The sequence below is a fragment of the Marmota marmota genome, unplaced genomic scaffold (genome assembly GCF_001458135.2).
Source record: "Marmota marmota marmota unplaced genomic scaffold, marMar, whole genome shotgun sequence".
In the NCBI taxonomy this organism is placed as follows: domain Eukaryota; kingdom Metazoa; phylum Chordata; class Mammalia; order Rodentia; family Sciuridae; genus Marmota; species Marmota marmota.
In genome coordinates, this window is record NW_025999943.1 from 8,073,359 (window position 1) to 8,100,426 (window position 27,068).

Consider the following 27,068-nt stretch of genomic DNA (forward strand, 5'->3'; position numbering starts at 1 on the left):
CCTATCCCCTGTGTGCCTTGAGAGACGCCGACCACTCTACGAGTCAGAATTACATCAGTTACACATCCATTGATTTACATATTGCCATTACTAGTGTCTATTTGTGCTTCTGCTGCCTTTCCTATCCTTTCTACTACTCCCCCTTCCCTTTCCCTTCCCCTCCCCTCTCTCTCTTACCCTTTTTTTTTTTTTTTTTGTACTGGGTATTGAAATCAGGGGCATTTAATCATCAGCTTTTTTTTTTTTTTTTGAGACAAAGTTTTGCTAAATTGCTGAGGCTGGCTTTGAACTTTCAATCCTCCTGTCTCAGCCTCCAGCGCAGCTAGGATTACAGGCAAGTGACTGTAACAGGTCTTAATTTCTCAAGAACAATGTCATGTAAAAAAATATTCTTTTCAAGTGTAAGAATGTTATGTTTCCACTTTTAGCAACCAAGTCATTTAAAAATTAATTCCTTGGGTCTATGAGAGGGTATAAAGCCAAAAATCTTTGGTTTATTCAGCTTTATCAACTTTTATTAGTTTAAACTTATACTTATAATCTATTTGTGTTGTTATTGTGTCAAAAGGAATTGCTCAAGTAGTAATTATACTAAATGGGCTTCAGTATTATCATTTTAAACAATATTATAATGAATAAGATGATTAATAATGAAAGAAAAACTTCTCTACTATTATTACACATCAAGAAATCAATGTACTAGGCATAGTGGAGCCACCTGTAATTCCAGTGGCTCTGGAGGTAGAGGCTAAAGAATTTTGAGTTCAAAGGCAGCCTCAGCAAGTAAGAAACTTAATGAGACCCTGTCTCTAAATAAAAAAACAAAAAGGGCTGGGGATGTGTCTCAGTGGTTAAGCACCCCTAAGTTCAATCCTCAGTACAAAAAGAAAAGAAAAGAAAAGAAAAGAAATCAATGTGTTCTTTGTTTTCATGTTCCCTTTCAAAATGCCCTTAGTCAATAATCTTTCTTTCTCTCTCCCTTTTTTTTTTAACATAAATTGAAGAATTGTATTAAGACAGGAGTCTTTAATAATGTTAACAAGCTTACCTTTTGTTTGCTGAGGGGGTCACTTTGATAAGATTGTCCAGATCTTGGTTCCTAAAAATAAGTTCAGGTCAACTAAAATCAATCATTTCTATACTTTTTAAACTTAGTATTGAATCAATGACTACTGTTAATTTAAAAATCCTTCATCTCTTGAATTCCCTTTTTAGCACCATGTAAAAATGTAGCTTATGGAACCACCATTTGACCCAGCTATCTCACTCCTCTGTCTACTCAAAGGACTTAAAATCAGCATACTACAGTGATGCAGCCACCTCAATGTTTATGGCATCACAATTCACAATAGCTAAACTATGGAACCAACCTAGGTGCCCTTCTATAGATGAATGGAAGGATAAAGAAACTGTGCTATATAGATACAATGGAATATTACTCAGCCTTAAAGAAGAATGAAATTGTGGCATTTACAGGTAAATGGATGAAATTGGAGAACATGATGCTAAATGAAGCAAGCCAATTCCCCCAAAACAAAGGCCAAATGTTTTCTCTGATAAGGGAGGAGTGGGGCAAGGAAAAGTGGAGGAACTTTGGACTGGGCAGAGAGGAGGGAGGGAATGAGAGGGGATGTTGGGAGAGAAGATGGTGGAATGAAACGAATAGTATTGCTCTATGTATGAGTATGATTGCACAAATGGTGTGACCCAACATCATGTACAACCAGAGAAATGAGAAGTTGTGTTCCATTTGTGTAAAAAATAAAATAAAATAATAATATATTTTTAAAAAGTAAAAAAAACAACAAAAAAACCATAGCTTCTATCAATTTACTTCATGAGCAACCTTGACTATGTGAGAATTTAATTTTACTCATGTTTCTGTCAAGTCTAACACAAAGCAGAATTACTTTTAAACTTCTTACTTTCCATATTATATTTGTGTAGTCAAATTAGCATTTAGAATAGTTTTGGAGGTTATAATGAGAAACAGAAAAATATGAAACTATATCATTACTCAGTGGTCCTTGCTTCCTCCCCCTTCCAAAACACAAACAAGTAATAACAACTGGGACTTTTAAAACATTATTTCCTGGTTCTAAATTATGTAAGTAATATGTACGTCTTTATTTATATGTGTGTATATACACATATGATATAATTCTGTGCTACTCTAAGATATTAAATCATTTTAGAATCACACTTCATGCAGCCAAAGCATAACAAGCAAGATTTCAGACTATATAATTTATGTTTTTATTTTAAACTATTTGAATATCAAGGCAATCATAGCTCTAAAGATATACTGTTATAACACTGGGCTCTCATACCAACCCTAACACCAAATAGCCTGAACAAAAAGTCTTATTTGATATACTTTATTATTAGACAATGCATTAAATATTATGAAGCAAAAAAGAGACCAGAAAGACTTTATCATTTAAATAATCTTTGGGACTAACCTATGAACTCATTTTATTATGTATCTATCCTCTGATATAAATTATTATATTCTATTATGCTAAACTATATCATATTATCATTTGTGGGTTAAAAATTGTTGAACGTCAGTATTTTTGTAATGTTTAACTTAACAGAATAATTTCTTCAGTATCTTCTTTGAGTTAAGTATCAAGTGGTGATATGGGGATTCAAAAATGAAGAAAAATAATAGCACCAATAATACTAATAGGTAATATTTAATAAATAAGTATTTGAACAAAAAGTACTTTATAAGCATGATCACATTTAATCTTTCTAGTAACTCATGATAGTTAACTCTTGGTTTTACTGATAAAGAAACTGAAGCTGAAAGATTAAGCAATTTGTTCATGACTACACAGCTAGCAACTGTACTCAAAAAACTCACTGTCAAGTGGAAGAAATGAATACACAACCATGCAATAAGTGTCAGCATGTGGCTTCTAGGAAAGACCACCTTCACCTTTAGAAACTAAGTCATCCTGGGAAAAGGACAAAAGACAATAGCTACTCCCTTCATCTGTAATGTAGAGTATTGTTTGGTCTTCAGACTCAGTGTCTGACCATAAAGTTGATTTCCTATTGGGTGAACAAACCCTGAAAATGGTTGAGCACTAAGCATTCAGAGATCATCAGTTTAATCATAAAATGAATGAAACTATATATGCAATAGTGGGGTAGGAAAGCCAGCTGTGTTTTACACGTGGCCTCAAATGCATTCAGAGTTGACCCTCCTCTCCCTTCTAAATAAAACAATATCTAGTTTAAGGGCCAGCAAACTATGGCCCTCGAGCTAAATTCTGCCTGGTTTTCTCAGCCATTTTATTGGAACATGGCCATGTCCTTGTATTTGCAAGATATTTTCTATGACTGCTCTCACAGTACTGGTGGAGCTGACTATGTAGTTAAAGGAGAGACTGAACTATTTACTGCCTAACCTTTTTACATAAAGCTTCTGATATCTGATCTAGTCAAAATAAGCTCTGTTTGATGGCTACTTAATATAAAAATAGAAAACATTTCTATATGCAAAGTAAAAGAGAAAATCTGTCAGAAAGAAGGTATGATCTCGGTATCTTTCATGTCTAACTCATATTCTAACTTATATAACAATATATGTATATAACTTCATGGTTTTGTTGTCTATTTTCTTAACATGCTGTGCCTTAGAGAAAATTCTCTTTATATAAAAACCAAATGTCATTCTTTGTATTCTTTATTATTTCGATGAACTGAATATAATTTTAAAAAATGATCTCTCAACTTCAGGATAGTTTTGGGTGGTAAACAATAAGAAGAAGGAATAAACAGTGGACGAAGAAGGAAGGAGAAACTTTTATCATCTGAGGACTTTTCTTTAGGTTGCTTAGCTTTAGGAAATTGTCCTTATTTTTTTATTTTTTGTAGTTGTAGATGGATAGCATACCTTTATTTTATTTATTTATTTTTATGCGATGCTAAGGATCAAACCCAGTGCCTGACACATGCTAGGCAAGTGCTCTGCCACTGAGCTACATTCCAGCCCATAAAATTGTTTGGGGATGATGTTTCTTTCCATGGGGAATCCCCATTTCTTTTTAGAAAACCCCAAGATGGAATACAAATCCCACACTGGAAGGATCACTCTGGTATTTCAAAGAATTATCTTTCCTGCAAAAACCCACAGTCAGGGGATCCCCCAAGCAAGGCTTTGAACACCAGCCCCTGGGATGGTGACAGAGGAAATGCTTATTTGGGGTCCCATCATTGATTGTCTCTGTGGTGAGGCAGTGCATTCCATCCTATTTTTAAAGTTAGATACAAAAACCAACAAACAAAATAGGGTGAAATAGAACACTTTCATAAACCTTACCCTGGTTTGATCCTGTTTGTTTCAGGAGCCACTTTGATGAGGTTGTCAAGACTTTGGCCCCTTTAGAACATGGAAGAAATGACCAGGTCAGTGGTAGATTTTCATCAAATTGTTACAAATGTTTTTAGAAACTGAGAAATCCTTTTTGTTATAATAAAATAGTTATTAAAACAGAGACCATCTCAAGGGGTTGAAGTTTTTTAGTGATATCTATTAATCATCTATCAAATCTGCATAGGAATAATGGATAATAACTAATATCTTAGGATTTTTTACTTTTCATATGATTGCTGTGATTTATGAAATTTAACCCTCACGCCAATCCTATGACACAGGAGGTATTAACATCATAGTTCAGTAGAAGAAAAATTGAGACACAAACATCTTCTCACATGGCTAGGTGATCTAATTCCAGAATGCTTGGACTTTACCACAACACCAACCACCATATTGGAACTGAGTACCTGAATGAGTGATGGAAGTATCTAGAAAGCAGCCAGCCCCATTTCCTTACTTTGAGGATGAGAAAACTGAAGCACACACAGAAGTGACTAGTTCCAGACCACACAAGTTCAAGGGCCAGAGCCAAGACTGACCCCCATCTAACGACTCCAGCCTAGTTCTCTCTCCCAGCTACTGTGCCTTCCCTTCTGCTTGGGGAAATCAAGTCAACAAATAAAAATGTCATCTCCATCCTAGGAAAACAACTGTGGGCCTCGTTGATCAAATGTACCTTTGTTGTATCAGCAATCAATTGGCTAAGATCTTAAACTTTTCAAATCTGAGGAAGTCAGTGTTACAGGGTTTTCTTGACAATCATGGGCTCAGCATCAGTCAGCTGAAAGGATGATTTAATTGTACTTTTAAGCTTTGGTTATGATGAAATGAAAAAGAAGAGCTTATTAAATCTTACCCTTGCATGCTTCTTCCTGTTGATGGACTTACTCTGACGAGGTTATTAAGGTCTTTGGAACTTTAAACAGACAAACACACACACCATAAATAAAAATGGACTTAAATTGATTGACTCTTTTGATTAAAGCGATATATGTGTTCAAGATGAATTTTACTACTGTTTTAACAGATATCAATACTAGTTTTTCCCTTTAAAAGAGTAAACATTTTGAGCTTTATACAAATCATTGATATACTGGCTTGGTTTTGCATTTATCGTCAAAATAAAACTATAAAATTAGGACAAGATTGAGTTTTCTAAAAAGTAATTGATTCAAGCACAATATAACGATTTGCCTAAAACTCTTGCCCAGTTTCTATAAGCATTTCACCTAATGTTATCACTATAACTAAACTGTTTTGTTGGTAAAATTCATCTGTAGTACCTTTTTGTTTTAAAGGTATTTTATATCCATTATTACACTTGATTCTTTTTTTTTATTCTTAATCATAGTTTTTATTTATTTATTTATTTTTTAAATTTTAAACAAAATTTTATGCTTGTCAGATCTTTAGAATATTATTTAACTTTACTCCTGCCCATGATGGGGAAATCCCAAATTGGAATACATTTATCTTATTTCACTTTGACATATTTTTCCTAATTTATTTTATTTTATTTTTTTTTTAATTTATTTTTTTTATTGGTTGTTCAAAACATTATAAAGCTATTGACATATCATATTTCATACAATAGATTCAAGTTGGTTATGAACTCCCAATTTTACCCCAAATACAGATTGCAGAATACACTTGATTCTTAACAACTATCTGGTGCCAAAGCAGAATGAATATTATGGACCTCATTCTGGAAAAGAAACTATGATTCAAACTGGACATTGTAGTGCATGCCTGTAATCCCAGTGACTTGGGAGGCTGAGGCAGGAGGATGGCAAGTTTGAGACCAGCTTCAGCAACTTAGTAAGAGCTGTATAAAATTAAATCAAAATAAAATAAAAATGGCTGGGGATAAAGCTCAATGGTAAAGTATCTCTAGGTTCTCTAGTTCCAGAAAAAGAAAAGAAAGAAAGAAGAAGGTAAAAGCTGTAATTCAGTATTCAAGGGACTTGCTCAAAGACACCCAGCTAGTAAGTAATGAGGTTTGGACTTTCTGATTCTGATCCAAAGGCTTTTCATCCTCTGACACAAATTGATGAGGAGGGAGAGGAAGAGAGATAAAACATAATCCTCACCTTTGGTTCCTTCTGTTTGCTTCGGGGGTCACTTTGATCAGATTTTCAAGACTCTGGCCCCTTTAAAACATTGAAGAAATGATGAGGTTAATGGTAGTTTTTCACAAATGAATGAAGTCATTCATTAAATCTCAGAAACAGTATAAGTGCGCACTGAGATCATGTCAGAGCTGAAAACTATTAAAGGTGACTATCATGCATGGAGCGTTTCTACCTCTCTGCAACTTACTGGGACTCAGCAAAACAGTCTTTCCGTCTTGGAGACATTTGGCCCCTAGCAAATTTTGCATCAAGGAAAAAAAAGTGCTTAACAGAAAAATAACAGACTCTATTTCAGTGTATTTAATACTCCGCTGTTAGTCTTTGGCATGTACACATGATATGTTTTATGTCAGTCTATGTACTTATCTTAAGGAAAATCACAGAAGGCATACTCCCTTAATATCAACCTCCAACATGTATAGAACTTTAAAACCAGCCTTGAAGAGTCCATGCTTTGTGAATTTGACATTCACTGGTAGACTGACTGTCACAAAAGTGTATTAAGCAAATACACTGATATGCTGAAATTCACAATACGTGAACTGGTATGTGTTTCTGATACTTAGAACTCTGTGTTAGAATGACTCATTTTGACCTATCATTTTGGCAACGGACAATAAGAAGATTAAAATCTATAGAGTTCTGAGGTGTAAGAAGATTAAAATCTATAGAGTTCTGAGGTGTAAGACATATCGACTGTACAAAATCACTAAAAACACTTTGGTATTTCATGGTTACCCTTTGATACATGTCTACTTTTGATCTTAATGGAATTCTGCTTTTCTTGTTGCATCTGCATGTGTTTTCCACATACACAGTGCCAACAAATGCCTGTCTGATCTCCAGCAGGCACCGAACCGAACCGAGTGGGGATAAGAACATCAGCAGGAGGGTATTTCACACCGTTTCTCCACACTTTGGACCCTACTAAGATCCCTTCCAAAACAGTCTGAGGTTTTGTCTACACAACATCAAAGATACGAATATTTGAAAAAAGTTGTGAATATGGATATTTGGAAGCAACCAGATGTGGATCCAAGTTTTTTGCATGTATACAGATGTCTGAGGATCAAACAAGAACAAAAAACGTGAACCTTTTCAAGCAGAGAATGAAACAATTAACCTCACAGAAACAACCACTCAACTCCAGATTACTCCTTGTTGACCTTTGCCTAAATGAAGTATATGGGATTTGATTGTCAGGGACTGAGAAAACAATCCCCATGTTTCTCTTTCCAGATCTGAGTATTAAAAAAAAAAAGCAAGCAAGCAATTAAATATTATAATTCCTTCCTTTGTTGTTTATGGAATCTGTTTTCATTATATTGCCAGGACTTTGATGTCTTTAAACACTCAATCAGGCACGTAACAGTATAAGGTTGTTTAAATTTCTTAGTTCATAAAATCAAAATCAATCAAAAAAGTGAACTAATTAATGTACAACCTAATTGATGTAATAGTGTACATAATATTAGGACTTAACTCTGTGAAGCAATGCCTCACAGTGAACACATCTTCAGTAGTTAGGCATTCTTTCAGGACACAGGTTGGAAAGCCCAGTGGACTAGGGCTAGGCTCTGCCTCAAGTGTTAGGGTGGATGTGAGCACAGCAGACGCATGACCGGCTCACACCAGGCTTCTGTTCCAACTTGGGGAGAGGCAGGAAATAGACAATTGAGTATATAAATGAATGCTGCAATTTCAGATAACAATATGTGCTATTAAAAAAATAAAAGAGTGCCTGGAGCCTGTGGCACTGGGGACAGGGGGAAGGGAGGTGATTTAATTATATTCAGTGGTCAGAAATGACCTGAGAAGGTGACAGTGTGGGCATAGAGCATTTCAGCAAGCGGGAGCAGCACCTGCCAAGCCTTAAGGCAGGAATGAGCCTGGAATAGGAGAGATCCATCTGGCAGGGCTTTACCGAGAAAGTAAACGACCATTGCTAAGCATTAGAATTCTATTCTATCTGAAACGGGAGAACATTGAAACATTTTTTTTTTAAGGGAAAGAAACATGATCTGACTTTATTTTTTAAAGATCTACAGAACTTCTTTATGTATAGTAAAAGAAATTAACAACTACTATCCTAATAGCCCAGGAAAGCACATACATAAAAATATAGATGCACACACTGCACATAAGTTCACACATGCAAGTACACATGCATCCATGTACATATGCACTCATATATACACAAAAGCACACTTATACTTACTTATACTCATGAACACACAAGCATATGTACAGGTATGCAATTACACACGTGTACATTTGTGTGTATGCATGCTTCCATATGCACACAAGCATACACATACATGTATGTGAATGCACACATGCCCACAAACATTTGTATGTGTATATGCATGTGTGCACACATAGGCATGTATATACATACATACTCCAATATATTAAGAAATATAGGTCACCATTTGAAAGATTAATAAAAAAAATTGGAAAGGAAAATAGATTTTTCTCAAAAGTCAAAGTAAACTAAATATTTGAACACCATCTAGATCAATAAGACAGTACAATTCACCTAGATCTTTATTATTGTAACAACTTATGTCTCTTATGTGCCAGGCATGAGAGTATTGTGATCTGATCCATCTTTGTTAGATGAGTAAATTGAGGTGCAGAAACACAGTTAGCAAGAATCAGAATTTGAACCCAGTTCTTTCCGGCTCCCTGCTCAAATTCACTGCATATTATCACCCTGAACCTTCCATGTCGCCTAGGTAATCCACGTTTTGTCCTCATCCTGTTGATGGTGAGATTGTGCCTTTGGCTATACCACATGGCCAAGAGCAGGACAGCTTGACAGTGTGCACCCCAGTTTTTAGCTAGCTGAGCCCTTGCTCTGCCAGTGGAGCCTACGGGCATTGATGACACATTTTAGAATTAACAAATAATATCATGTACTGTTAACTGAATGGAAAGAGTTCAAGGGAAACCACATGGAATTACTTAGCACACTGTTTTCAACAATATGCCAACAAGCCCAGTTTCAAAAATATTCCATCTGCTTTAAAAAGAATAATAAGCAAGAGCACATCATCTCTGTAGACTTACTTGATATTTCATAAGTAGAAGAACTCTTTTAATCAAGCATGCTCTAAGCTTGCAATCTTCACATATACACCACACTGCATGCACATACACACACTATACACAAATATACCACAATAGTTCACACACATACATTACTTACCCATACACACACATACATTTATACATATACACAACTTATAACACATGTGCATGTACACACACTACTGATATATACACACATGCACACATACAGGTACACACATTACTTGCACATACACATTAATACACTTTTACTTACACACATTTATATGCACATATGCACTTATACACACAAATGAACTTCAAATACTGTTCTGAATACACGCACTCAGAATTCTAACATAATGCTTATAAATGCCACATAAAGGGGGGAAGAGGGTTCTAAATGTTTTACCTCTTGATGTTTTTATTTGTTTCAGGATTCACTTTAATAAGCCCATTGAAGTCTTGTTTTCTTTGAAAAAGAAGATGAGTTTTAATGAATGACATAAAATAAAACAGTAATCAAATGAATAATGGTTGGAAAAATTAAGAAGTGCTAAATATAAACGTTCTTTATGACAATGAAAACATTTGAAGCTCTAAAAGAAAATGGAAATTCTCTTACCGAAGAACATTTAAGGTTATTTATTAGTAAGAAACAATATTTATTTGTTAATATATATTTGCTTCCAGAATTCCTAAGTATATGAAACTTGTAATTGAACAAAATCAACTTTGCTCTCAGATATATCTTCTGAGAACTCTCAAAATAGGCAGCACTGAAGTAATGTAAGTTAGATTATTTTTTTCACTGTGGTATTGGGGCAATTAAACTCAGTGATGTTCTACCACTGAGCTACATCCTCATCCCTTTTTATTTTTTGAGGCAGGGTCTTGCTAAGTTTCCTGGGCTGTCCTCGAACTTACAATTCTCTGTCTCAGCCTCTAGAGTAGCTGGGATTACAGGTGTGCGCCACCACACCCAGCTTAAAAATTCTTTACTGATTCAGACCTTTACTGATTCATACCAAACCTAAATTTTTACTCAACAAATTCGATATAACTGCCTGTTCTGTTTTTAAATAATAGTAAAATGTTCACATAAATAATATTTTAACAATATAAAAATAATAATCATAACAAAACATGCCTTCATATAAACTTAATCATTGCCCCAGTCTAAACCTTTTAAAATATAATTTGCCTCAAAGTAAATTATGGTGAGTAATAAAAAAAGAAAAAGAAAATACCTCATAAGCAAAATTATGATTCACTTTCAAGGGAACACACACCCCAATGTATTAAGTGCTACCAAAAAGTAAAAAATAAAAATAAGTGCTACCAAAAGGGGTTCAAATTGGCAATGAAATTAAACTTTCATACATCAAAGACTGAAAATTATTAGAGAATGTAAAAGCTGATCCTTCAAATTCCCCAGTTGTTAAACTGCCGTTTTTTCTGTCTGATTTCTCTGTGGTGAGACTGTTAACATGTTGGGGATAACAAGAGCATTGTGACAGGTATGGCTGCCACATTGACAGCTCCAAACAGCAGATAGTGGTGGTGAGCCCTTACTCCCTGTGCAAAGTAAGGACTCCCAGCCTCTCCCTAGCTGCCTTCTTCTGAGAGAAGATAATTATGAGCATTTTAACTAAGCCTTTCTCTTGGTTATCTTTGTCATTTTGGAAACCTACTTCAAAAATTTCATCAAGACTGCATTCTTTAGAAAAAGAAATGCAACTCAGTTTTCCATCACTAAAAATAAATCAACACCCAAAACTGGGAGAAAAGGCAACTTGCTATCGAACTGTGGAACACTCTGGAACATTCTTCAAAAATAGCGGTTTTATGTGGGGGGAGGTCAAGAAGGGATGGTCATGACCCATCTTTATCATGAAGCTAAAAAATCAAATTATTTTGATCATCTCTTACAGAAATCAAAATTAAATACATTCATAAGTCTTACCCAGATACATTTTCCTTTCCTTTGGGACTGACTTTGATTATATTCTCGAAATCTTCATCTCTTTAAAAAGAAACATTTAGGTCACTTTCAAATATTCCCATAGTATAGGTACACATATGAATTCCATATTATTGATGGTTTATTCATGTTTGGGGACAAAATTATTACACTGATATTAAATTGATTTTTTGGTATAAAAATTGCCTAACAATAGTATAGTTGATCCCTAGGATTTTATGAGTTCTGTGTAAATGTGAATTTACATAGAATATCCTATAGACTTTTCAAAGTGAAGATCAGGGCATCAGAGATGAGTCAGAAGAGAGAAGACAAACGCAGAGATGCAATAGATACTCTCAACATCACTGAGAAGACCACCAATGAATCTGGGAATAAACAACCAAGACTCAGAGACACAGTTCTCACCCTTTGCTGGTTTTCTCTGTCTTGGCATTTGATTTGATAATAGATTGAAGATCTTGGCTTCTTTGGGAAAAAAAAAAAATCAAAACTTTAAATCAGGTGAAATACAGTTTTCTGTGAAATTGTATAAATAAGAATGTTGAATGCAGCGTCAGGTGTTTTTAGGACCAAAGGACCAGAAAGACCTTTGATACTTATCCTTAGCTTATCTTTATTAATATCCACAATAGTGCTTGATTCACATCAGTTTAAATCAGTTTAGAGAAGCTTCCCAACATGACTCCCACTTTACAACTTATCCTTTATATTTCTAAATTTACATTTAAAAATTGGTTCATTTTTAAATTATTTAAGAAAACACAAAATAAGAGATTATGTAGCAGGTTTTCCTACACCTACTTCAATGCAACTCAAACACGTGGTCTGTGGAAACTGCACTCATCATACTCCTCCCTGATGTCTCTAAATAGTTTGTCTGTGGCAAAGGACAGCATAACTCTCCTGTGTGTAATGAGGTGTAAGACCTGAAAAAAGAGCCACCTCAAGGTGGGAATGCTACTTACACTTTCTCATATTTGTCAGTCCTTTGATTAACTTTATTAATACTTCCCAAGCCTTGGTTTCTTTGTAATACTAGGAGAAAAGAAAAGGCAGAGCAAGAGACAGAAAGAGGGCAGCTCTGTGCTCTGTTCAGAATCTCATATGACAGCAGCAGACTTTGCACAAGACTTAGACATAATTGGTGCTTAAAGAATTAGAAGTTCTTGGCCAGATGTGGTGGCACACACCTGTAATCCCAGCAGCTCGGGAGACTGAGACAGGAAAATCATGAGTTCAAAGCCAGCCTCAGCCACAGTGAGGTACTAAGCAACTTAGTGAGACCTTGTCTCTAAATAAAAATAGGGCTGGGGATGTGGCTTAGTGGTCGAATGCCCCTGAGTTCAATCCCTGATACCAAAATATTTAATTCAAATGGCTCTATTCATGATGCAAAATGCTCAAGATATCTTGATATAAGAGTCCAACCATTACTCAGATACAACTGAATCAACTTCAAAGTTAAAGTTCCTCCCAGGTCTCAGTTTTTGCTTCTTGGAGAGAGGTTTGGAGGGAGGTGAACTTCAGTATATACAGCAAGATGTTGACTTATTTAAGTATGAAAATCATTCATAACAGAGTGAAAATCAATTGGTCAACATTTTAAATCTAAATACTTGGAGGATTTAGTCAAGTAATTTCTTCTAAAAAGTTTAAGGATGTATTTAAAGGTCTGAAGTTCCCTTGAAAAGTTGAAATAACACTATTATGGCTCCGGTATACTTTGTGTGCACTGGCACATGGAATAAAACTTTCATACATCAAAAACTAAAAATCAGTAGAGAATATGAAAGCTGATCCTTCAAATTCCCCAGTTGTTAAACTGCCATTTCCTTCTGTCTGATTTCACTGTGGTAAGACTGTTAACATTGTAAGTTCTTTTATTATTAGAAAGAAGGTGCAGTGACAAAGGCCTGTCATCCCAGCAGCTCAGGAGGCTAAGACAGGAGAATCATCACTTTGAGACCAGCCTCAGCAACTTATCAAGGCCTAAAGCAATTCAGCAAGACCCTGTCTCAAAAATAAAAAAAAAATTTTAAAAAAGGGGCTGGGGGTGTGGCTGGGTGGTTAAGCACCCCTCCAGAGAAAGAAAGAAGTGGGGAAGAAGGAAAAAGAGCTAGGACTCTTGGACTCTTTTTTTCCTATGCTGACAAGATCTTTATTCCTGCATTAAAGTTTAGTTGCTATCAAGTTATTCTAGATTACAAACACTTCTTTCTCTTTCATATCCCCAAAAATGATCCTCCTGAGATGTTCTTCCTATTTTTCTTCCCATTTACCACCAGTTTTGTGGAATTTTCCAAACTCTGCTTTTATATATCTAAACTTTATCTCTTCCTATAAAACTCATAAAACCCCTCAAAGAGAATTGACTTTTTCCACCTTCATCTAGTCTCCATTTAAAAATCACCTGTGATGAGTTGGCACATTTACATGAAAACTGTTTTTATCAAGCATCCTGTGTCTGTGTGATTGTTACTGCCAACACTTTCCATCATATGGACTCTGTTCAGAGTTCAGTTTATCAGAAAGAATTGAGAACATAGCTGCCAAGATCGACTTGGAAAGTTAGAATACCATTCTATACACAGATTGGCACAGATAAATGGTTTTTAAAAATAACTGTGACAATAGAAATGATTATCATGTTAGGAAGGCAAATAAAAATGACTAACCAAATACAAAGGAAGTAACCAATTTTGGGGAAAAATAATAGAAATCTCATGAATCCTTACCCTTTGTCATTCTTGAGTGCTCTGGGATTTTCTTTAATGACACTGTCAAGAGTTTGGTTTCTTTCAACATGAAAAAGGATGTCAATAATTAAAGTTAATTTTATAGTAGACCAGTATATTAATCTCTCAAATGCTGTTAGTTTAGTTACTGATCATGCATTAACTCATTTTGTGATACAAAATAAATAAAAGCATGGCTTTGGGCCTTAAGTTATTTATAAATACATTTGTATACATATACATATGAAGAGGCTACTAAGATTCCAACTTGGTACAGCTGGAATCCACGTTTTAAAGACTTCAACATTGAGCAGCTATATCCCCAGAAACAGTCTTACAGTAACTGTAAATGCATAAACAATGCAATGGTTTTCTATTTGTAATAGCCAGTTGAGTTTCTTTCACTTTTAGAATCAAAGGGAACTTGGAGATCAGCCAGGTCATAGCCCCTAGTTTATGGGTTGAGGAAACAGAGGTCCCCATGGTCACCCATATTGATGCTGCAGGCAAAGCCAGCACTGAGACTCCCACCCTCTCCTGATTGTGATCTAGGGCCTGTTCCTCCAGCCGGCCTGACCCTTGCCCTGAGAAAGAGGTCTCCCCCAGAAAATAGTAGACACACTAGGACCCAACCAAAGCAGCCTGTCTTGATCAAATCTTACCCTTTGCCACCTTTGTCCATCAAAGTATTCACATAGATGAGACTCTCAAGACTTTTGGCTCTATAAATACAGAGAAACTCAAATAAAAACTGCACACTGAAATTAAATTGTGTGGTATCTTGAAAGGTCAAATACAATAAACATTCTCCATGAATTGCTCATTTACTCCCATTGAATAGAAGAGTAAAAATCCTTCTGGGCAATTGTATCTGAACTCAATGTACAATGCAGAGAGCACTAGCCCATCTGCTCATGCATTTCCATGCTAGAGGATCAACTCCCTTCCAGATAACATGTGAGGAGTAAGACAAGCAGTCTGGGAGATAAGATTTTAGGATCAGAGACAGATGCGCTTACCTTTTCTCTGTTTGCTCAGCCTTTGGGTTTGCTTTGAAGAGACCATCAAGACCTTGATTCCTTTAAACATATTGATGTAAAAAAGTCTCAGCAGTAATAATGATGAATGTTTAACTTTAAAATATAAACATAGATCAGTTTACATCTAAAATAGGAAATAGAAGCTGGTTGGAAAAGATGAACCACAATTCTTTAAATTGCTTTATTCCAAATAGGTATTTTCACTCAAAATTAAATTGTAGTAAAGCTTCGAGAAGATGAATTAAAAGACATAAACTGGGGGTCTGCCAATAGGTTCATGAATGCGTTGCTTGGATATATGTCATTCTTTTTAATGTGAGCTAGTGTTTACAGGGATGGTCATGATCCTAAATATTCAGAGTCTCCTGAAAATGTCCTGCAAGAGTGGACCCAAATTTGCCTGTGGTAACCCTTAGCTGAAACTGAGAAGTCAAACTGGTGCTTCTGGCAAGACATTCACCATTTCTGACTTGGTTCCACCACTACCTGTTTCATACAGCCAGTCACCTCTGGCAACTGCCTGTCTGAAACTTCCTCTCTTTGTAAATGAGAAAACTGAAAAGCGGCAAATTTCAGTGACTTGTCGATAGATCATTACTGTCTAGAGCCTGATATGAAAATCTTATCTCACAATCCTCTGACTGATTCATTCATTTGACTTTTTAAAAAATTTTCTCCTTTTCTTTGGTCCCTGCTGACTTAGTTTGTTAGCATACAAAGTAACAGAGAGATAACTAAAATGAAATACACCCTTTCTGCCTCCATCGTAAATTTTTCTTTCAACGTAATTTAAGTTTTACAATTATAAATGATCCAAGATAAAGGGATAATGGTAACTAGGATATTATGGGTTTTGAAATGGTTAAGCTAAAAGCATTCGGCAATCAAACCAAACTCTGTGTATATAGAGCGTATTAATATTTCACTTAAAAATGTGGTTATTTATATGAAGCATATGCAGTATGAAAATCAAAGACACTTTGTATCCAATGATAGGACTGAAGGCTGAGAATAAATAAAGTCTTAATTTTTAAGTCTTACCTGTTCAAGCTTTTGTTCATTTTGATGATATTATCCAATTCTTCACTTTTTGGAAAAGAAAAAGAAAACTCATATTAGTAAAAGGCTGCTCAGAGTTGATGGGTAGATATACCTTAAAATAACTCAGTTCTCTGAAATACAACACATATCCTACCTAAATCACCTGCAAAACTCCTGTTTAATCTTCAAGGCTCTCCTTAAATGCCACTTCCAAGGTCCTAGTCCCCAGTCCTCCAACTGACTGAACTTCCCTACGTTTTTGGAATAGTTACAGTATTTGGAGTTTGGGGCATCTCCTTTAAGGTGCTTCTGTTGATTATACTTTGTATTATAGCAACTGCACACTTGTCTTATGTTAGTGTCCCTGCTCCTACATACACACATCACTTGAAATTTAGAACTGTATTTTATACGGCATCCTCTTCAGTCTTTAATACTGTGCTTTTAAGTAGATCCTTAATACACATTTTTAATTGAATCAACAAATACAGGTGCTGACTCTAGATGCTGTCCCTGCATGAAGTATCTGCACATAAAGTAGCTATGGAAGATGCTCACTCATCTGTAAGTCTGGCTTCTATCTGGAATTCTACTATTACCCATCTAGGTCAGTCAGCTAAAAGTGCTAGCAAGTGCTAGCCATATCTGAGAACTGCGAAGTTCTGATTGTTTGTTTTAGGAGTAACCTATTTAAGCCAAAATCCTGGGTTCAGGAATTTCCCTGAAACCACAAAAACTCAGTTTTCTTCCCCAAGCAGGTAGCCTGGGGAGAGTTGTTCCCAAGAGTGCCCTGACTTGCTTCCTCCAGTACATTTCTCCTCACACTGTGTCTTCTCCCAAACTTTTCTCTCCCTCTTCTACCCATTTCTCTTGCCTTCCTCATTTAGTTTCTCCATTCACAAATCTTGGTTCCTCTTCTTTCTCCTCTAGGCTTGCACAGTTTCCCAAGCATTCTTATCGTCCCGCTTTCTTCCTGAGTACCCTCTGGAGTTAGGGTTAGGGTTAGGGTTAGGTGATGACCAGGAGGCCGTAAGAACTTGTAACTTGTAGTTACACATTAAATCTTCCAATTCAGAGACACCCACATTCCAGTCTGGGATTCACCAGTCATTCACTGGTGACCCTAGCTGAGTTGCCTCAACTCTTGTTGACTCAATTTTCCCATCTGTAAAATGAGAATGCTAATTGTATGTATATCAGATAAAAATGGCTAAGTTAATGAATATAGAGTGCTTAGCATGATGCCCAGCAAGTCATAAATTCTCAATTAATTCTGCCAGCATAATAAACAGCATTCTGTCAATTCTAGATGGTTCATGTAGTAAATGTTTTCTATATTTATTTATTAACTGAATTTAAAGACATCAAGACAATGTCATAGCCTTGCAGTGGCTAAGTCACTTTGTGCAGTAAAGATGCCTAGCATAACACTTTTACCATAATAGCTGCCAAAGGCAATCTTGTGGAAACCCTAAAAATGTTAACAGCCATCATATAGGGGAAGAATTTCACATAATCTTATGTATTTAATGATAGGACTGAAAGCTGAGAATAAATATCGAAATACAAAAGTTGCTGACACTGACCAAAAAAAAAAAAAAATTGATTAGTGCTCTATCCTTGTGTGGGACAAATACCACATCAACCCTAATATGGTGTCCTGTTATTTTTTCTTGCTCAAAATTTTACCTGCCAACTCTGAGGATGTGAATCTGCTCATGTCCCAAGGAAAAGAGCAAAGCTAAGAGTCCTATAAATTTTGTTCCAGACCATTCTGACTGGCATGAGTCACACTGAAGAGGTTCTCAGGATTCGGGGTTGCTTGTGTTTATCTGAAGAAGATTAGCATAAACCATGAGAAGATACTCTGTGGTAAATTAAATAAAATGGAAACTATATTCTACATAAAAAAACTTGAGCTTTCAACATGACTGTAAATCAGTGAAAGCTTTGGCTATTCAATTTCACCATTGCATTTGCAACAAATTAAATGCCCTTAATCAGATAGCAGTAACATTTAGTCCACAAAGAGCAGCTGGAATAAATAACACCATTTCTATTCCCTCTGGACAGCCTGTAGTACATTGTCCCTGGTGCTTATCAAAGCAACGACTTCTCTATGAGATGAACGTGTGTGGCTGTGAAATTTGTCCATTGTGGGTTGGAGGTGGAGACAGGAAAGTCTGCTGCCCTCATTGTTTTTCTTTGATTAATGCCAAACCACAATTTCCTCTTAGCATCACTCACTTATCTCCTCCCAAATGTCCCCATCGCCCACCCCAAAATTGTTCAGTCCCTACTGAAAACAAAATATCCTCCACACAAAGTAAATTAATAAAATGAGAGCATTAGGAACTTAGATGGGAGAGGAAATGGACATAAAACATTCAAATTCTTTCGACAGTCTCCATGTGGCTGCAGAGTGCCTATGGGCTAATGAATTTATAGAGAAACACCAAGTGTCACTTTGTTTCTTCAGTTCTTTTGACTGAGACAGAAATCTCTAGTAACATTCTTATCATTATTAACTTCTATCCAACAAGGAAAATATTGTGGGTTTGGAATTTAAACAATGGAATATTTGAACTCTAGGTTGTCTCACTTCATGATTTTAACATGATCAGCTATAAACACCTCCTTTGGACAAAACAGTGTGACAGATACTGAAAATCACATCTGTCAAATAAGACAGCATATCTGCCCTGAAGATTATGGGATGAGAGGGAGGGGACCCACTTACACAAATAACATGGAACAAGAGCAATTGTTATGAGCTTTGCAAAATACGAACAGTGGGGCTCCAATCTCTTGGAGAGCCAGAAGTCACATCTCACTGGATCACTCAGTAAAGAATTCACAGGGGAGGTGGTGTTTGATCTGGATCTGGAAAAACAGTAGGACTTGGATGGACTGAAATGGTGACCTTGAGGCTAGAGAAGACTGCCACATGGAGGGGATCCCTAAACCAAGGCAGAGTATCTGGGGATACTGTAAGGTAGTGGTCTCATCTGGTACTGAATATAGGATTAACAACATAGGTGAAGTCAGAAATAACTCTGGAGCATCAGACTTGGAGCCAGGTTAAGCAACAGCATTGAATGAGTTTGTATGTAATTAAATGGGTGATGGGGAGCCAGGACAGTAGTTGTATGAGCAAAAACTTAATAGAAAAAAAATCTCTGGCACTGATGGGCAGTCATGGTTCAGAGGCGGGAGAGACTGAGTAGCATAAGTAAATCTGACCAACCACTCTAACCACTATGAGGCAGTCAATGAGGGATTGAACTGGGAGAAACCATCAATGCAGCGGAAGCATTTTAGATATTTAATTCATACCTGTCTATACTACATGAAGGGGGGTAGGGATGAAATAATCAAGAATGATTTCACAAAGGTGAGCCTACAGAAATTAAAGAACAGAAGTCAGGAAATAGCACCTTTGGAAAGGAAATTGAATACAGCCTAGGACATCCTAAATGGGGTGTTGGGGAGACTGATAAGTAGAGATCTGGGCCAACAACATAAATAAAGGACTGGAGATTTGGAATGAGATGTGGTGGCTGAGGTCACAGGACAGATAAAATCAGCAGAAGAGGAAGCAGAAGAGTGTCCATAAATGTCACCATCATCCATTATTCAATTATTTGTCTTTGAAATTATACGTAATAAAAAAGCACCGAGATTTTGTTCATGTTTGGATATTTTCAAGGTACTGGTGAGGCGTTTTTGACACAAGGCATTTTGACACAGCTTGTGAGCTCTCAGACCACTCACCCTTTGTCAGTTTTCCCCATTGATGTGGCCACCTTGACGATGTGATCCTGACTCCTTCAAACAATGGGAAGAGGCACAGGTCAATGACAGTGGAGTGAGCTTTGAAGGAGCTAACATTTCTCATTTGTTTCTAGTGCAGAAATTTGTAGTACATGCGTTGTTCAGGAATTACTGACTTGAGCAGAATAACAAAACGGTGCTATCATATCAGCTCACAACACACACACACACACACACACACACACACGCACATCTGTAGCCTATGCAATGTCATTTCACCTGGGTGCTGGAAATCCCTCTATTGGTTCTCAAGCTCCGCACTTTAAAAAGGACATATAAAAGAAAATGCAGTTACAGCACAAGGAAAAACAGAAGCCAAGTTCAGAAGTCTTTCTTCCAGATCCAAGGAGCATTAACCGATAGGTCTGAACAATTAATGAGTCTCTCAAACAGGGTGAAAATATCTGTCATCTCAGCGTTTCAGAGGGGAAAGAAAAGACACTTAAACTATTGGTAGAAGCACCTGAGACACAGAAGGCTTAGACCCAGGCTGACCTCCCTAGATCATGGAAAGGAATAATTTAGTCCTTATAGTTTCACCTATAATTAAGACCTGCATTTTCACAAATGTCTCATAGAGGGTTAATATGGTTGCATGAAGAAAAAAAAATGTTGTCATCAACTGAGTTTAGGAAATGTAACCTACTTTAGGTGATCCAAAATTCACACAGGCATGCTGAAGGTTCTGGAAAGTTCTAATCAAGAGAACACTATGTCATTGTTTCCTTGTGTACTGGACCATCCAACCCTTTCTTTCCAGAACATGCATTGACATCTGTGTTAAGGGGAACACAGTTTAGTGAAATGCAGAGAGCTCCACTTTAAGTTCCTAGGTGCAAGGAAAAGATGATTCTCCCAGAGGTAAGGTATCTGTGTGGTGGGTGTCTCAAACCTGACTCTTCTGAGCATCAAAGGAGAGATAATACTGAAAAAAAGTTTATAAATTGGAACTTTAAAAATCTGTCAAAAAATTATTTACTGAAAATTGGTTTACGATGTTGAAGTACCTACAAAAATAGCATTGCTCAAAAAGTATTTTTAAAACTGGTATTTTTTTTCCTTAAAAAAAGAAAATAAACAGACAGACAAGATACAATCTAGAACACATGTTAAACTAGACAGGATGTGCAAAACAATAGGTGTCAATCAGGACTGTCCTGGAGAAGCCAGGCATTTGGGAAATGCCACCCTACCCAAAGGAATCAACACAATTTGTGAGCCTGTTCCTTATGCTGCAGGGTGAGCTGGACTTGACTTTCTATCACAAATACTACTAAAGCTCTTGTAGTACAAGTTCAACCAAATGATATCTTTCTGCCTATTCATTCATATACCTGCACTAACTATGCCACAGACCTGGAGGCAAGTGCTGGGACTACCAAAGTGAACAAGTTTCAAGAGATTTGATCTTACTCTGTTACTATGCTCAAGACATTTTGGTTGTTTGCTCAATGTAAAGTTTAGGATTGAAATACAAGGCTGGGGTTGTGGCTCAGTGGTAGAGCACTTGCCTAGCACATGTAAGGCCCTGGGTTTGATCCTCAGCACCACGTAAAAATAAATAAATTAAATAAAGGTATGTGTCAACTACAACTAAAAAAATACTTTAAAAAAAAGAAATACAAGGATCAAAATTCTGTAAGTACTATAAAAGCATTTATTATCCACTATATTAAAGCCATCAGAAAAATTAATTTTATCTTTTATTATTGTTTCATATTTTTGAAGTGTACTAATAAAACATATTTTACCACTGCTACAATTAGATCTATATAGACAGAGATCATTGTACCTTATATTTCTTTCAACAGATCTGCTGGTTTCCGTATATACACCTGGCTTAGGTGGACATATCTGCCTGTATTTAAAGATAATGTCTGTTAGATAAGAAAACATTTCTATGTTAAATTTAAATTTAACAGAAGGAAATATTTGTGTTAAAAATGAGCAGTATATGTTGAAATCATATTGCTACTTAACATAGCAAACTCTACCCTAGTTCTTTGGGTTGGCAGCAACTCAACTATTTCCTGTTTGAAAGTTTCTAGAGAGTACAAAAATACATATATTATTGACCAAATTATATTGTTATATCATGTGCATGTATGAATATGAAACAATAATCCACTATTATGTACAATTATACAACACCAATAGAAAAATGAAAAAAATATAAAGACTCCAATATACTAATTTTATAATTTCACCTTGTTTTAATATATTTTGTACAACAAGGTGTGTTTAGAAATATCTGTTCTACGTATGTTCATGTTCACTCTTTTGGTCTCTGTTCGTCAAAGCACTTTCATACATATCTCCATTAGATAATGAAATAACATTTTAAAATATTAAGAATATTTTTTGTTATTAAGCATCAAAGGGATGATGTTTTCCTTGAAGACTTATCCCATCTGATAACTGTCAAGAAATACATTTGCTTGGACAAGACAGGAAATAAGTCTATATTTCAAATGCAACTACCATGTTGAGAATGGCCCCATTGAGCTGACAGCATCAAATTTTACAGTGCTAGCGTCTGTCACAATTTATGACATCAGGCTTTTCTCTGCTCTTCTCAGTATCTGGTTGACCTACTTATACACGCTTGCTTGCTCTCAAGGAGCTGTATTCAACTATTTTTTGTTCTCCTGAGGACATGTGTTAATTACATAGGAAACACTTCCCTTTCATATTCTTTCATTAAAATCATCTTGCTGTGATTAAAGTAATCAGCCTTTAAAAAAAATATGCAAGTTGTCCCAATTTTATTTTTCAGATCATTTATGGAAGAAAAAGATTCAAGTAGTAAAATTTGACTAGACCAATTCCTGTGAAATTTAGCTTTTTTGGAAAATCTAAAGTTAACTATGTGTTGCTGATTTTTAGATTAGAATTTAGGTGGTACAAGGCAATTTTCTTTGGGTTTTTGAAAAATCCTATTTACATTAAGATTTAATTGCTCAATACTTCTTTTATATAAGAGTAAAAGAAAAATAATTGGGTAAGAGAAAAAGCTTGAGAAGCTGTTTTAATGAGACAATTATAACCATTGAACAAATGAAGAGTTACACATCTAATCCATATTATTAACTGGTTTGTTGAATAGATATTCTCTTAACTCATTAGAAAATATACATGCTGTCATCCTGAGGGCAAAATTTCAAAGATCCGGTGGAGTTGCACTGGAGAGAAGTTCAGATCTGGAGTTTTATCCCAACAAGATGAACACCTAAGGTGCGTCACGGTCGGCATTTCCAGCCAGTCACCCTCTTACTGAAGTTCTGCAGTTGTGACTTTTTGAAGAACAGCTCTACAATTGTGTCTTACATGGTGTCAGAAAAATCACCATCAAAAAGCAAAAATACTAAAGAATCAAAGGCAAGTCTAATGTATTCAGTTTTCACTGATATCATTTTTAATCTCATAATAATAATGGAAATGTGGAATGCAGGTTTTGCAAAATGGTTCACGATTATTAAGCAATTGAACAGGAAGACTTGGGAAGATTTTAAATCTCTGAATATGTTTCTAATTATTAATTACAGAGTGACAGGTTCACATGGAAAAGCGTCTCTGTTTTTCCTGCTTCAGAGACAAGTTAATACAAATATTTTTCAAATTTTTTGAGAGTTTTGAATTAAACTATCCTTCTTAGCTAAGAAAAAATAAAAAGCAACCCCAAAAGGTATTTCTAACATAATTGAGGATTTCAGTAGTAACACAAAGTTTCAAGGACATTTTTCATCAGAATATAGAGCTCCTAATGGGAAACTTAACTAGGAGTAGATATCAATCAAATATGTATACATATAGTTTAATATGGTTTATAATTGTATATGTATATAATATATATGCCAAGTACATACATACATCAGTATGTGAATATTAGAAGCTAACATATAAGAAGCCTAAGCACAAATACATGAACATGAATATATTGTTCCGTTTTTATCTCAAAAGTGCATCTCCATAAGACAAGTAATAGGAATTAGCATTCAAAAGCAAACATAAATACACAAGCATGTTAACAGATAAAATCAGGAAAAGTTCTATGTGCTTCACTTGTGAATGTGCATGCAAAACATCCTCACCTCTGGCACAAAGTGGATCCCAGATCATTTACTCCCATTTCCCTTGAACTTAATTTTGGCAATAAAGTCTGCAGTGCCAGTTCTTACCTATTGTCTGGTCTCAGCTGGTTAGGAGAAGGAACAGGACATCTGGGCTTTGGAGGTATTGGAGGGTGAACAGTTGGGTCCCTTTAAAACAGAAAATGGCAGTTCATTTTTTTTATGGAAACATGGTGGATTTTAGCATCTATTAACCTAACACATCTACTGCCTGCATGAAAACATCTCTTACATCTTCTAATTCCCTCCTGTGAGGGCCCTGAAAGGTCAGCATCCATGGAGCCCAAACTTTAAAGAAGTCAAATATTTCAAATATGCATTTTTAAAAGGTTCATTCAATCAAATTTTTTGAAACTTTCTCTTCTTTAATTATGGTTTGAATTATAATATATTCTTTAAGTGGCATAATACTTCACTAGTCTATTTAGCTCAAGTCATGGCATTTTGAGTCAGTAGCTCATGAATGTAACGAAGGGTTCTTGGGCCTTAGCATATAAGCTTCTTTAGGAATTATATCAACCATCAGACTGCTATGGAAACAGCAAGAAAGGTTTTCAATTTCACAGACCTCAAGGTAAAGTTGCTTTGAAGCTTTTAACTGAATCGAACTTAAATATTGTCAGCACAAGCCAGTTTGATGTTTGCAAAGTATAAAATATACTGTTGGCCTAAACTTTCCAATGAAGTACCAAAGTAGTCTCTGAGTTAGCATGATTTAGTGACCTAAGAACTGGAGACACACAATTACATGTATATTTTCAATGGAGTCAACTCCTTACCAAGGGCATGTCACTACCCCTACCTCCCACACCATTATAACAATGTTCTCTGTTGTCCTCAAGATAAACTCTGTATCCAATAAAAGTATCCATGTCTCTGGACTCCAAGGATTCTCTGGCTTCTACCAGCATGCTAGGTAGTCAGACTCTGGAGTCAGTCTGCCTGAATTGCCAGCTGTGGGACAGTGGGTTAATCTAATGCTATTTTTTCATCTGTAATAATCCTTCTAATAGGATTATTGGGGTGTTGTCAGGACTGAATGAGACCATGCTTTCATTCAACAGCCATTTATTGGTAGCTTTCTATGTGCAATACACTCCAGGAGATGGACAATGTCCCTGTCTACAAAAGGTTTTCAATATACTTCTAAGTGTGTATCAGAAAGAGAAAAGAGTTATGTAGAAAAATAAATGTAGTAAGGGGATAGAGAGAAGGGGTAGCAACACTGTTTTATTAAGAATACAGCACTACTTGTTTTCTCTGTAAGGTGAAATGTGAGCTGAGACTTCCAGGGAATGATGGAATGCACCCTGAAGATATCCAGAAGAAGACCATATAAATATCACCATCATCTTGGAGATGGTATTTGATGCTTGAAACTGAATGAGATCACCAAGGGAGTCAGTATAAGCAGAGACAAAAAGAGGGTCAACGTTTGGGCTGTCAGCTCCTACAGTATTTAGAGGTCAAGCCTAAGAGTAGGAAACATCAAAAGAGCCCAAGGAGGAGTGACCAAAAATAAAAGAAGAGAAATAGGAAGGTGTGGTATCGTGAAAGCAACTGAGAAAAGAGTTTCAAGGAAGGAATAATTGGCACTATCCAATGTCACTAATAGACCAAAAACACAAGGACTGGAAAATCAGCATGGGTTTGACAACATGGTCATCATCAATAACCCTGATATGGGCAGTTTGGGTAGAACATTGTGCTGGACAAAAGAACATAATAGGAGTATGTTATAATTTATTTATGAAGTGTCCCTCCAAAGCTCATGTGGGAGACAGTGCAGGAAATTAGAGGTGAAATCATCAGGCTATGAGAGCCTTAACCTAATCAGTGCATTAATCCTCTGATATGGATTAACTGGGTGTTAACTGACAATAATGGCTCAAATGGAAGGCTTTGAAAGGCAGGATGACATCACACTGGGTTAGGGTCAGGGGTACAGAGTCTGAGAGAATGGTCCTGCCTGGAGTTTCTATAGAGATCCACAGACATGAGCATGGAAGACATTATGGAATTTGTCCTGACGACTCTTTGGCTGTGTGCAGTGATGAGGCTTTTGTGGGGGGATGTACGGTGGGGCAACAGTGAGTCTCCTGGCTCTTGTGTTGATGGTGGCTCTGAAGCCAAAAGAAGAGCAGAGAACACTAGTATAATTTGCTTAGAAATAGTTTCCCCATACTGGCTCAGTGTCAGATTCTATAGTTAGAAACTATTTGGTTTGTATTGAAAACATCTTTTTTTTTTCCCCTCAAAAAAATAAAATAAAATCCCTGTGTTGGGTATATGTGACAAGTGATAACCTTTAGTGTATCTGTGTGGCTTAGCTGATTCAATGTTTCCCTGCCAGAAGCAGAGGAAAGGCAGAAGGAGGTGGTCCATCCTGAGTGATAATCAGGCTGCTGCACAGGGCACTGGATATCCAAGGACAGACGGGAGAGAGGTAACAAGATGGGAAGGTAGATTATCGAAAGGAGAAATAGGATGGGGCCAAGCTTTGCTTAGGACAGGACCATGTTGAAGCAATGTTAAATGTTAGAACATCTAAGGTCTCAAAGAGGTAGGTAAATATTGATGGGGTGGGTCTGGGAGGTAGAGATGGATAGAACAGAAGGAGATCTGGGATGGTCTGACGAGCACTTGGAAAAAAAAATACTGGTTGTAAGGTTGTGAAGACCAAGGAAAGCAGAGGAGGATCCTTAGT

At 36.2% G+C, this 27,068-nt stretch overlaps 1 protein-coding gene across 6 annotated transcripts in view; it reads right to left on the minus strand.

The window, feature by feature from the left end:
* Positions 1-27,068, minus strand: part of Scel (sciellin) — a 95,990-nt gene that overhangs the window by 29,596 nt on the left and 39,326 nt on the right. For 3 of the 6 annotated variants that reach the window (XM_048801415.1, XM_015499330.2, XM_048801412.1), the window contains 14 exons: positions 24,410-24,490; positions 22,024-22,089; positions 20,172-20,225; positions 16,398-16,442; positions 15,336-15,395; positions 14,979-15,038; positions 14,317-14,376; positions 11,987-12,046; positions 11,561-11,620; positions 10,007-10,066; positions 6,481-6,540; positions 5,247-5,306; positions 4,334-4,393; positions 1,049-1,099 (listed from right to left, as the gene is read on the minus strand). In XM_048801415.1, the coding sequence (XP_048657372.1) occupies positions 1,049-1,099; positions 4,334-4,393; positions 5,247-5,306; positions 6,481-6,540; positions 10,007-10,066; positions 11,561-11,620; positions 11,987-12,046; positions 14,317-14,376; positions 14,979-15,038; positions 15,336-15,395; positions 16,398-16,442; positions 20,172-20,225; positions 22,024-22,089; positions 24,410-24,490 (837 nt within the window). The remainder of the gene's footprint in view (positions 1-1,048; positions 1,100-4,333; positions 4,394-5,246; positions 5,307-6,480; positions 6,541-10,006; positions 10,067-11,560; positions 11,621-11,986; positions 12,047-14,316; positions 14,377-14,978; positions 15,039-15,335; positions 15,396-16,397; positions 16,443-20,171; positions 20,226-22,023; positions 22,090-24,409; positions 24,491-27,068) is intronic. The other 3 variants (XM_048801414.1, XM_048801413.1, XM_048801416.1) reach the window with 3 other exon arrangements.